The sequence below is a fragment of the Siphateles boraxobius genome, unplaced genomic scaffold (assembly GCF_051911475.1).
Source record: "Siphateles boraxobius isolate OS27281-9 unplaced genomic scaffold, OSU_SipBor_1 57, whole genome shotgun sequence".
Classification (NCBI taxonomy): Eukaryota; Metazoa; Chordata; class Actinopteri; order Cypriniformes; family Leuciscidae; genus Siphateles; species Siphateles boraxobius.
The window spans coordinates 60,913-74,830 of NW_027509183.1; the positions used below are offsets into that span (position 1 = coordinate 60,913).

The 13,918-nt window shown below is 37.3% G+C and overlaps 1 protein-coding gene across 1 annotated transcript; it reads right to left on the reverse strand.

The window, feature by feature from the left end:
* Positions 1 to 3,554: 3,554 nt before the first annotated feature.
* Positions 3,555 to 13,887, reverse strand: rab35b (RAB35, member RAS oncogene family b). The gene is made up of 6 exons (XM_077206883.1): positions 13,635 to 13,887; positions 11,401 to 11,451; positions 10,291 to 10,414; positions 7,026 to 7,150; positions 6,511 to 6,635; positions 3,555 to 5,948 (listed from the first exon to the last, which is right to left on the reverse strand). Exons 1-6 carry the CDS (start codon positions 13,684 to 13,686, stop codon positions 5,820 to 5,822), a joined length of 606 nt encoding a protein of 201 aa, XP_077062998.1. The 5' UTR covers positions 13,687 to 13,887; the 3' UTR covers positions 3,555 to 5,819.
* Between the last annotated feature and the right edge of the window lie 31 nt (positions 13,888 to 13,918).

Genomic DNA, 13,918 nt, shown 5'->3' on the forward strand with positions numbered 1-13,918 from the left:
TTCCGTTATTAGATGATAAACTTCAGGCCGTCTGTGTCACGATCTGTCATGTGAATGAACCAAAGAGCAGACGTGTTGAGCTGTAATCAAGGGAACTGAAAATACTGCGTTGGAAATATCGTTTACACACTTACAAACACGCACACACACGCACACGCACACAGACACACGCACACAGACACAGACACACACACACACACACACACACACACACACACACACACACACACACACACACACACACACACACACACACACACACACACACACACACACACACACACACACACACACACACACACACACACACACACAGTAGAAATCACAGAGAAACGCCAAACTGAATACTCACCATTATAGAATAGCAGTCCTCCGAGATGCACTGAAACTGCGGCTGTGTTCAGAATGCAATATTAGAATACTGTGCAAAATATACTACATACTATTAATAAAATAAATAGTGTGACACTGTATGCAGAATGTAACAGTATTTAAAAAAGCAGTATGCTACTTGTAGTCACAAAAATTAAGAAATTAAGCATTTTTTAAATTCAGTTTAACTTTTGAAATGAGTCAAAATTGTTAATAGAGGTCGTTATTTTCTTACTTCTGGTTCATTGCATTGTGGGACGCAGTATTCAATGCATTGAATGCTGTATATGGATATTGCACATTTTGGCAACTGTAGTTGATCATTAGAGTATTGTTGCATAAAACTCATACTGCAGGTATAGTATGACTGTATGAGTAGTGTGCTAGTATGGTATTCTGAACGCAGTCGGGGTCATTTGTAGTGTGTACTTCCTCCAGCCACTGGGCATGTGGAGATTCCAGCCTATGAGAATGAAGGGAGCACTTGTGTCCTGATTGTGAGCTGTGATTGGGTGCGTCTTCTGTCTTTCAAAAGTGTTCAGTGTGTGTGTGTGTGTGAGTGTGTGTGTGTGTGTGTGTGTTATGTTCAGTCAGTGAAAGTTGGGCAGATTTTGAGCAAAGCTATGCAGCTGTCTTCTTTCTCGCAGAGGTGATTTCTGGTTTGGAAAAACCCAAAGAGTGATTTTTTTATACGTACAAAGACACAAATAGGTTTGGAATAAGAAAAGGAATCAATATATTTGTAAATGTATAACTTTTGAATGATAAATCAACACTTTTTTTAGAACATGTTTTTCTTCATGTAAGCGTGTGTCTGTCATGCTGTCTGATTGATATGCGTTTCTGGAGGATTGATCCGGTCCGGTTCTGTTCCGCTGTCTGATTAGAGTTAAATGTAAACATCTTAACCCACTGAAACTCAATACATCATTCTATATCGATCCAGAGCAATGTGAAAAAAGATGATTGATCCAGTCTGGAGATGTAATACAGGTGAACAATACAAGTTTCGTTGTAACAAAGTCCTATGAATATTAATCATAGTGACTGTTTTCAGTATGCAAATTAGGCATTATCTTACTAAATTTGCACAAAAAAAAGCATATAATAACAGAAGTGATAAACTCAAGTGTTTAAAAGGTACACTATGTAACTTTTGGCCTTCTAGCAGTTAAAAAACAAATCTGCATGCATTTTTCAGAATAGCATTGTTTTGGTTGTCCTTCGGCTCTTGTGCGGATAAATACGAGCCTTCACAGATAATGCTTTAATCAACTCTGCTACATATGGCAGTTTATCTGTATATTCAATATTTTATTTTATTCAATAAAACACCTCACTGACCTGTTAAATAATAAAAACACCATTTTAGCATCACTTTTACAACATTTCACATCCCTCCGTTCTCTCCATCACTGAAAAGCCAAGCCGATGTTGATTCTTGTTTTATTACGAGCTCTGTCTCGTTCTCTTTTCTCCTGCAGACTCTCGTCTGTTCTGTGTTTGTTTTAAACGGGTGATTCTCCGGTTGGAGATCTAGCGGCTCCATGTCAACCTTTCTCACTCGCTGTGAAGACTAACCTCTGCTACTCACACCAGACACACACACACACACACTCAACTAACCTCTGAAACTCCCACAACAGACAAGCGTCAAAGCAGCCGGAGCAACTTTTCTCTATTTACAGATATGACGAGACACACGGGCGAGCGGCGCATGTACGCAATTTCCCACGAAAACCATCCAGACAGATCTGAAATATAAACACTTATAATAGCCTTAACATAGTGAATCAGGGTAAGACAAAACACATTTCGGAAGTATTGATGGTGTATTGACTCATTTAAATTTTGTTAATTTTTAACAAAGTTATGTAGTGCACCTTTAAGCTTTTTTTATTTATTTTTTTAACTAAATACATGCATATGTGCATGTAAATAAACATTCTTGTTAAAATGCTTCTCAATTACATTTAATTTACTCTGAAATTTGGTTTAGAAAATTGCAGTTGGATGATGCAAACTAATGCTATATGACAAAAAAACAACGAATTTTTGATTAATTCCTGTAATGCTTCTCCTGACTGACAGCAGAGGAATTAAACATGTTTTATTAGCAGCATGTCAAACATAAATCACTGATGTGGTTTAAATCTTCCAGACAGCAACCACAGCCTGAATCGCTCCACGTTTAGAGTATTACTCATCTTTTTTCTGTTGTTCTCTGTGTGAAAACATTTCAATGAGTCTCTTCTGTCATTTCTTTAGATTTTTTTCTTGTGTTTTACACACAATGTTATGTAAATGTCTCATATTACATTGATTTTGTACTATCTGTCCTTTTGCCATTTAAACAGTTTTTGCAAGTCTCTCCAGTCTGTGTCTTATATCTGTGTGATGTTTTTCCCACAGCCATGTCCCATTTCCAGAAACAAATCACTCTAAAATATCACAAGTCACTCAAATTTGCAGCACTTGCTCCTTTATGTACATGTCTTTCTATGTATATTTCATTCACGACAAAAACGATCACTAAACCTTCTATAAGATTATTTTAATAGAAATATTGAGTATTAAGCAATTCTGTAACTGATGCTGTTGATCTGATTGTTATAAGCAAACCAAAAAGCTTATTTTACATAGGAAATGGGGAAAAAACATATTTGATAAGAGTTCAGTAACTACAAACAGTGTCAAATGGAATGATAAAATACAGCTAATATTAAGTCTTTTGTAATATTCTTCACGTTCAGGCAAAGACTGCAGACACAAGTGTATTTATCTGTACATTTATAAGTAATATCATGGTAAACATGTGAATAAGGAAGATTTTATACTTTCCATAAATGTATGCTATTTATACTTACAGTAAGTACAACATTGTGTGTTTTTATAATAATCAAATTCTTATTTTTTCAACAGATTCCTTGAAAATACCAAGTTATATTCAAATGCGAACATAAACAAGTCCATGTTTAAAAAGCTTCCAACGTCTTCACGTGGAACGCACTGTGATGTGTCATAATAAAAATACAAATGCAAAATTTTCTCAATCATCAATTATTTCGGAGGAATCATTCCAGTCCTGCAATAAACATCAAGATAGAAGAATGAGGAATGCTTGTAAACACATGTGCAACATGTTCCCTGAATATGCTTAATAAAGACAAGGACAAAAATGCTCGTGTCAAATATTAATTCTTTAAAATATTTATTAATGATTTAATTCATAAAGGGGAGGTCCATAATACATTTCTTTTCTCCAGTGTATAATATAACCACAGCAGAAAAAAGTGTTTCAACCAGCACAGTTTGCATGGACATGTGCTAATATGTCATACGCGCAAGCATACGCACATATATGATGAACAGAAGTCACATAACTGGGTTGAATTTGGCTCACAGCACAGCTAGGGCTTCTGGTGTGTTTTGGCTTACTGAATTAATACTAATAATCAAAGTATTCCTATTGGTGAATCTCACAAAAACGCTCAAGAGCACCAAACTCAAAAGAAGAAATGACATTTTAGATATTAAAAATGAACCAAAGAAGCTCTATCTTTTTTCTTTGTTTTGCATATTTCAATTGAGAAGCATTTATATATATATTATAATACTATTTGCTGTAATGACATTAATGCAGATCTAAATTCATTGCGTTATATAATCACCATATTTTAGCATTTTAAACTATCTGCATTTCCTTTTTTACATTCACAATTTAATGCAAAGAAAAGAATAATTTGCATAAAAATAGGTTTCTTTTTCCTTCATGAAAAATATTTTCTTTACGGTTGAATTGTGACACGGTCACGTTTTCGTGAGATTCACCCCCGAAGAGACCGCCAAAGGAAGATCTCATAGGTTGGGTATCTGTTAACGGTAGATCTGCCATAAACACTGTATTCTTAAAGAAATATCCTTCAAGAAATTTGTCTGTTTCGGGATGAACACAAATAGATTCACCCCTTTGGCTTAAACACTTTAACATAACATCTCCTGTCCCCATATAAAAACATATTACATTTGATATTAGCAATATACCCTTTGCTACTGTGCATAAACATGGTAATTGTTTTTTTTACTTTGCTTGGATCAGTGTCTTCTGGGTCCAGATGAGTTGAGGATCATGTGCTCCATACAGGACTCGTAGCAATGTGTTACAACCTCGTATGACATTAACATCACTCATTGATGAGATGCAGGAGACCAAATCTAGTTCTTAACATCAGCTTCAAACGGCTGCATCCACAAACTCCAGCGTCCGTATGAACACGACAAGTCTATGGCAACACTGAACGAGAGGGCGATTCAGTCACGATACCATCAGAGATCATGGCAGTATCTTCCGCCCTCATCCTTTTCATCTTCACGGGAAGCACAAAAGCAGAAAAACACAAGCCTGAAGCGGCAAAAGAGGTCTGTGAATGTCAAAGAGGCTCTGAAGACTTCAGCCAGATAACTAATCTCATGAAAACATGTTCAGCCCTACATATAAAGGGAAAAAATAAACTACATTTCGCATGAAGCCTATTACAAGGCCAAGAATTTTAGGATTTAAGGTTGTTTTTTTTCATGATAATGATTAACTGAATTCTCTTCCTAATGTTCATTACTGTAACGTATCCAGATGTTTTAATGCACTACAGTAACATGACTATTTTAAAGTATTAAAGGCAGTACAACAAATACTATCATGATGTATAAATACTTTACAAATATGACTTTTCTTGCATTGTAAAATGAGAATTTGGGGGGAAATGCGCTTATTGGTTTATTGTTCTTAAACAGACTTCATTTTCTTTATGCAAATTAAATTAATTTCACATTTAAAACATGGACATGCTCTTTTTGTGAGATTAACCCAATGAAAGGAAGGAACAGATTTGAGGGAAAAAGGATCAAATGAGAGAATCAAAAGACTGCTATTTGACGCATCACTGATTAATATGGTCTAAAAATGAGCTAAAAGTGAAAAACTGTTGGCATCTGTCTTGCACTGAGTCCATGATGAGTGAATGTATGTAAATGCATGATTTCATAAAAAAAAGGCCTAATTGTTCTTGCAGGAAAAAACACTGGCATTCCACAAAAATGAGAGAAAGAGAAGATGATGTAGAAGAAAAAAATAAAAATCACTCCTGAGATGGTGGATAATAGAGAGTAATTCTGAAAACATACAGAAACCTGCGCGGTTTGGCGATCATGTCAGCTTGCTGGTCCTTCAATAAAGGAGGAGGATCTTTTATTAAATATCACGAATTCCACATGAAACTCCTCGACTCCGATAAAATCTGTACATTTTCTTTTAAAAAGTCTTTGTGGTTTGTCTCGGTCCAGAAAGGACTGCATTCTGTCCGCCCTGTGTTTTTGTGAAATCGTAATTGAGACGATCACAGTCCGTCTGCATGTGCCGCCCGCTGTGCAGAGGAACGTCTGTTCGTGCACTAGCAGCATTTTTTCTTTCGTTTGCTACTCTTGCCGAGTTTAATCACATCATTCTGCTGCTGTTGCTGCTGTTTGGCCATAGACTCTTTCTTTGCCCGGAGCACCAGCTCTGTGATGCAGTTAAACATCTACACAAAAACCAGAAACACAGACGTACACGTTACTGCACCATCCAGCACTGATTCTAATAAAAACTAACACACTTTATTCAACACATCCAGCTATAAAATCTGAATGGATGAGCCGTGTTGGAAGCGGCTGTAGAAGACATAGACGAATAGATGACACACACACACACGCATGCATGCCTATACAATATACACACACACATATATATATATATATATATATACACATACATATATATATATATATATATATATATATATATATATATATATATATATATGTTATGTGTATATATATATATTTTTTTTTTATTTCAATGTTTGGTTAAATTTCAATGTGCTAAGTTTTAATTGACAAATATAAACTAGGAATGTGCACAAGTAATCACTTATTCAAGCAGTCATTCTGTGAAATATGAAATAAAATATTCTAGAACAGAGCAAAACCACATTTCAGTGATTTTTCCAGGCCTAGAAGCTGCACATTTGTGAGTCAGGAGTGTCTTAAGTGTTTTTACAGCACCATCTGAATGGTCATAAGACAGACCCCTGAGGAACTCACCTCCTCCACGTTGACATTCTCTTTTGCACTCGTCTCAAACAGGCTGATGCCCATCTGCTCTGCGAACTTCTGTGCGTCAATCGTCTCCACAACCTTAGAGTTTGGATCGTCGTTTTTATTGCCCACTGAAGGGAGAACATGACAGAAGTGGAGAGAGACGTTAATACAGAAGTGACCTTTGGCAGTTCTACTAATTCATGTACTTAAGGTTTCATATCATGGAACATTTGATGTGTTTTTTAAAATAAGTAAGAGTTTCACTAACTGCACCCTCTCACCCTGACCATTTATTGAAATTGAAATGCAAAAAAAAATACTTTTTCAGAAGATTCATCATGGTTATAACATTACAACCCTGAGCTCCTTAAATTATGAACACATACATAATGAATTACACCACATTTCATTTGCAAAGATGTTAACCAATCAAAACATTAAATCAAAATCAAAATATAAAAGTATACTTGAAAAAAATATTTAAAAAAATTGTGTGGAGCCTGCAATGGTGAACTGACCTAATATTCGACAGACGTCATCACAGTTCTGGTTTATTTCATGCAGCCATCGCTTGACGTTGACAAAAGACTCGGCACTGGTGACGTCATACACTACTATGACCCCATGGGTTCCTCTGTAATACCTGAAAATGGAAAATCAACAATATTACAGACTTGTTTAGTTTAAAGGGATAGTTCACCCAAAAAAATTAAAATTGACTTACTCACCCTGAAGCCATCCAAGTGTGTACGACTTTCCTCTTTATGTTTAATAAAGAACTATTAAAAAATTAACTGGCTCTTCCAAGCTTAGTGGGTATATTTTTTTGGAAGTCCATCAAAGCTTATCCATCCATTATAAAAGTGCTCCACACAACTCTGCGGGCATTAATAAATGCCATCTGAAGTGAAGCGATGCGTTCGTGTAAGAAAAATATCCATATTTAAAACTTTATCGACTAAAATAACTAGCTTTTGGCTAGATGTAGGAGTAGCGTAAGCTTTGACGCCTCTCGCGGTTCAAACAAACAGGGCTGGGTAACCGCGTGCGGCATTACGTTGTGTGTAAAGTTTACTCTTTTGGCGTAAGTCGACTTGCGTAGGCTGTCTTCAGGAAGCTAGTTATTTTAGTCGATAAAAGTTTTAAATATGGATATTTTTCTTACACAAACGCAACGCTTCAGAAGGCCTTTATTAATCCGCCAGAGCTGTGTCGAGCACTTTTATGGACTTCCAAAAACATATACCCATTAGGTTGAAAGAGCCAGTTCATTTTTTTTATATAACTCTGATTGTATTGGTCTGAAAGAAAAATGTCTGTTGTATACACCTAGGATGGCTTCAGGGTGAGTAAATCAATTTTCATTTTTGGGTGAACTATCCCTTTAAGTAAGAGTTTAGTTGTCAGTTACCAGCAGGAACCAACAGTGAACAGAGGAACAGCCCTCTGACTTAAAAGCACAGGCCATCTTCTGTCTCCAAACACAGACACAAAGACAAGTGCACACACAAAGAGCTCTTTGAGAGGTCTGTAGCGACCAAGCCCTTCTGTTATTGGCCGAGCCCGTCACAGTTCTGCCTTCATAGCAGATCAAAGCACATAAACATGCAGGAACATGTACATACCCTAACGAGACACTAATGAAGTGTCATACATTCTCTTTGTTAGCTACGTAATGACCATCCAATGTCACCACATTAACACCAGTCCAAATACAAGAAATGCGTCTTTGCATTTTGAAGGGCAAAAATGTAGATTTGAATACTTTAATGTAAGCCATATGTTTTCAGTTAAAACTGCTTTTACCAATTATGGCTTATAAATTTGGAATCTTTAACCAATTGAAACGTTCAATATATTTTATTAAGCATTTTCTGTATGAAAGCTTCTACACAAATTAAGTTTATTATATAATGGTGTGTTTTTCACCAGTGTGTTGTTTGCAAATGATTGTATTCTCTTGCCACATGGAACTGTCCAATAAAACCCATGGAAAGCTTCATTCCCAGAGTGCCAATGGTAGATGTGGATTCTCAGTCAAACAGCAGCTATAAAACGTTACACAACTAATGAGAAACTTCAAACAGATTCCCTGAGGTGTTCTGTTAGTGAAGAGCCGCGCTCGTACACACAACACCCAGAAAAACAGTCGTCTTGAAACACTGTTCACTTTCTTAAATAAAATGTTATTACTGAAGCTAAGAGTGAAAGCACTATTTTAATACATTTTTAAAAAGAAATACCAGATATAATTTCATCTGACCGAGTGTTTGGTTTGATATCTACTGGGTTGGTTACAAAGAGCTTCCTGTCAGACAATATCAAACACAAACTTAAAGCATGTTTCCGTTCTGGCGATACAATATTTGGTCCCACACTTTATATTAAGTGGCTATAGGTACTATGTACTTACATTGAAAATTATAATTTGATACAATGGACTTATTGTGTACATACATGTTTTTACATTGTACTTGTATTTTGAAAATATCTGCGTGTAATTACAGCTGTAATTAATGTATGCAATTACATTTGTAATTACACTGTTGACCTTCCCTTACACCTTAACCTACCCTTAAACCGACCCATACCAGCACACCTGACCCTAACCTTACCCGTATCACACACACCAGCCCCTAACCTTACCCGTATCACACACACCTGACCCTAACCTTACCAGTATCACACACACCTGACCCTAACCTTACCCGTATCACACGCACCTGACCCTAACCTTACCTGTATCACACACACCTGACCCTAACCTCACCCGTATCACACACACCTGACCCTAACCTTACCCGTATCACACACACCTGACCCTAACCTTACCAGTATCACACACACCTGACCCTAACCTTACCCGTATCACACACACCTGACCCTAACCTTACCCGTATCACACACACCTGACCCTAACCTTACCCGTATCACACACACCTGACCCTAACCTTACCCGTATCACACACACCTGACCCTAACCTTACCCGTATCACACACACCAGCCCCTAACCTTACCCGTATCACACACACCTGACCCTAACCTTACCAGTATCACACACACCTGACCCTAACCTTACCCGTATCACACACACCTGACTCTAACCTTACCAGTATCACACACCTGACCCTAACATTACCCGTATCACACACACCTGACCCTAACCTTACCCGTATCACACACACCTGACCCTAACCTTACCAGTATCACACACCTGACCCTAACATTACCCGTATCACACACACCTGACCCTAACCTTACCCGTATCACACACACCTGACCCTAACCTTACCAGTATCACACACACCTGACCCTAACCTTACCAGTATCACACACACCTGACCCTAACCTTACCCGTATCACACACACCTGACCCTAACCTTACCAGTATCACACACACCTGACCCTAACCTTACTCGTATCACACACACCTGACCCTAACCTTACTCGTATCACACACACCTGACCCTAACCTTACTCGTATCACACACACCTGACCCTAACCTTACTCGTATCACACACACCTGACCCTAACCTTACCCGTATCACACCTCAATAGCAGCACTAGTGTTTTACAATACAACATCAACACAAGTACTTTGTACTTATTTTTTGATGTAAGTACATAGTACTTAAAGCCACTTAATATAAAGTGGGACCCAATATTTTCTCAAAAAGGCTGAGTACGAAATCTTAAAATGTTTAAAGAAACCTCTTTGAAATGGAGTATTGTTTTAAACAGAAAGCAGCAGAAGTTCGATAATTTCATGCGTTTGACTCACGTAGATGTGATGGTTCTGAAACGCTCTTGTCCAGCTGTGTCCCATATCTGCAGTTTCACCTTCTCTCCGTTAATTTCTACTGTCCGGATCTTGAAGTCGACTCCTATAGTGGTGATGTAACTACCTACAACACAATACAACACCATTGAACAACGTATGTACAATCTTAATAGATTAGGTTGGGCTTTTCTACCCCTTAATTTCCATTATTAGTTCTACAAACATTGTACAGAAAATAATTGTACGCAAATCACACTGTTGGCTTACATACAGCTCACACATCACATGAGACATGATAAAACGACAACGATCTCAGCTTAAACATCAAAGTTTAAGAGACTACTGAACAATCCCTACTAATATTTACAGTGATAAATATTTTCTTTTTTTTCTTTGCCATGTACACTAACATTCTATAGTTTGGGGTCACTGAGAATTTTGAAAGAAGTTTCTTCTGCTCACTTTTATTTTCCACATTTATTTGATCAAAAATACAGTTGAATCAGAAAAATTATTACAATTTCAAAGAACTGTTTTTTTATGAGAATATATTTTAAAGCCTAATTTATTCCTGTGATCAAAGCTGAATTTTCAGCATCATTACTCCAGTCTTCAGTGTCACATGATCCTTCAGAAATCAGTATAATATGATGATTTGCTGCTCAAAAAAAAATTCTGATTATTACTATATCATATTTTTGTGGAAACCATGATAATATTTTTTCAGGATTCTTTGATGAATAGAAAGTTAAAAAAAAACATTTATTTGAAAAATATTTATTATGTAACATTATAAAATATCTTAACTGTAACAACTTGATGAATTTAATGCATCCTTGCTTAAAAGTCTTACTGACCCCCCAATTCTGAACGGTAGTGTATGATTCATAAAATTTGTTAAGTTCCATAAATTAATCAGTGAAAATAAAATCTGCAAATACGAAATTGGAAGTAATTGAAATTGAAGTTCATTAAATTAAAAAAATTAAAAACACAAAACAACAGCTGTAACATTATCACGTTACTGGCTACAGTAAATATCATGAATATAGCTCAAACATGATAAATCAAACAGATGACGCTGGACATGTTCATGCATCTTGATCTTACCTGAAAAAGTGTTGTCTGCAAAACGCAGCAGAAGACTGCTCTTTCCAACACCTGGAACGATAAACAACAAACAAAACCAAAGAATGAGAAAAAAAAATGATACAACATATGATGCAGCAGATTTCAGCTGAATATGATAAATATTGGCTCCATTAAACCAGACAGACTAACGTCTGCTCACCATGTGGTTTCTCACAAAGCTTTCAAACTTACTGCTTATAGATAAAAACTAACATTAGAGAAACATGGGGTTTTCTCAAATTATGTTAGGACCAAAATAATCTCAAATACTACCAGCATAATATCTCATCCACAGTGACTGCAGATTACTGTACATTTAGACAAGAATTTGAACTGTCTGCATTCAAAATGAGCGTGTCACTTTCTTCAGCTCTGGTGGGTTTGCACTTCGCAGGTGCAGTATGTCCGAACAGTAATGGAGCAGGACACAGTGAGCACACACACACACACACACACACACACCGACCGCTGACTCTCAGAAAGGAAGATAAACCAAGCAAACATCCTCTCCTGACAAACGACGCTACGAACACACAGGATAAAAGATTTTACATGCTTTATTTAGTGAAGGGCTATTGAAAGGCAACACAGATTTCTGTAGAATGAATATAACTTGTGCATGATTAACTTGTTTAACGAAAAACATGGACCATATCAAAAACCTGAACTTGCAGTGGACAACCTGCATTAGACAAATATTTCAGCTCTCTCAAAAAGACCACATAATCTAACAAATCTAGCCGCAATTGTAAAGGTTAAACCTAAAATCTTGTATTACATGCCAGATCACCAGTGTCCAAACTGAGCCCTTCTATCAAACGCCTCAGATTTTCTTTCTTCACAGACCACAGATCTGCAGCATATCATTCAGTCCCTTTATTAGAGGTCATATCTGAACCAGAGGTCAAATAAAAGCCCTCAGAGGACAGAAACACTGAGGCCTGTGTGTCCATCTACGGTACGGTCAGCAGCGGACGGGTCAGTGCCAGCGTCCATCCTTCATGTATGTATGGACAGCTGTGGTGAATGACAAACTGTCAGTATTAAAACATGACAGTAAAGAAATTCTGACTAAGCTAAAAAAAATTAAAAACTGTGTGTGTGTGTGTGTATATATATATATATATATATATATATATAAGAAAGAGGAATATAGCAACATCATTGTCATGGTTCAATTCCCAGTGAAAAAAGATTTATATATATATATATATATATGAACTTCTTTATATAGGCTATATATATATATATACACATATATACACACACACACATATATATATATATATATATATATATATATATAAATAGAATTCAACAACAAAATGTATGCCATTCTCAAAATACTACTAATATCCAGCTCATCCAAGCTTGATTGATGTTCGTGTGTGTGTGTGTGTGTGTCGACTGCTTCACACAAGAAGGTGCACAAACTCAAACCACAAGAACCACTGTGAGGTGTTGCTGCTCTTTTAGTCATCCATTTAAAACAGGACACTCGCCTTTACTTTAGTGCAAAGAATAAAGCAAACACTAAATCTCAATTACTTCAGCTGTCACACACAATAAAACACACCACAAACTAAATCAAGTATTTCTGTGACAAAATAAGGAATTCCAAACACTTCAACTATTCAGGTCAGTGACAGCCCTTCATCATGTCTGAATGGCATATCTGTCTGTGCATCTCAAACACTGCAGGATTGTTTACTTCATTAGTCTTGAATATGAACATGTATGGAATCAACATGTTCCAGAAAGTGCCACAATGCCATATTCATTTTCAACTAAATCTATCATTGAATCATTTTTAAACCAACTACGTAAAATGTTATGATTGTGAAAGTGTTTATCTTCTGCTTTGATATCGTGTTATCTAATGCACTGACATTCAGGCACATTAAGTGTGACATCAAATGCTCTCTGTAGTCACTTAAATCAATGCACTTCTGTTCTAGTACTGAATAAATGATGTTAAAGTAAGTGTGATGAACAGCAGATCAGACTGTGGATCTCGGGCCTGTCTGCTGTGATCCGCCCGATCAGCCCATAAAGCAGCAGCACAATGACACAAACACGCTCATCTGTCCATTAAATCAGACCTGCGCTCTTTTACAGCATGTCGGACCTCACAGCTTGAATATGAGACACTCAAACCCCCACAGAGCCTCGCCCCGGCCCGCTTCCCGTCCCGCATCCCCGGCGTCTCTTACCGCTGTCCCCGATAATCAGCAGCTTGAAGAGGTGATCGTAGTCGCGGGCCATGCCGGTGGAGTGTTCACTTCAGCTTTACGCCTCTCTCCAGCCGAACGCTTGGCTGGAACCCGTCTGAGGTCCTGCCCGGAGAAGAGCGGACAATTTCACCCCGATAGATGCCGAAAGCAGCGGGTTTGTCGATGTCAGGAGTCAGTCAGTCAGTCGCTCATTACCGGAAACGGCGCTTCCTCCTCCTGCACCAGCGCGGCTAACGGACCAATTAGAGTGCGCCGACGCCATA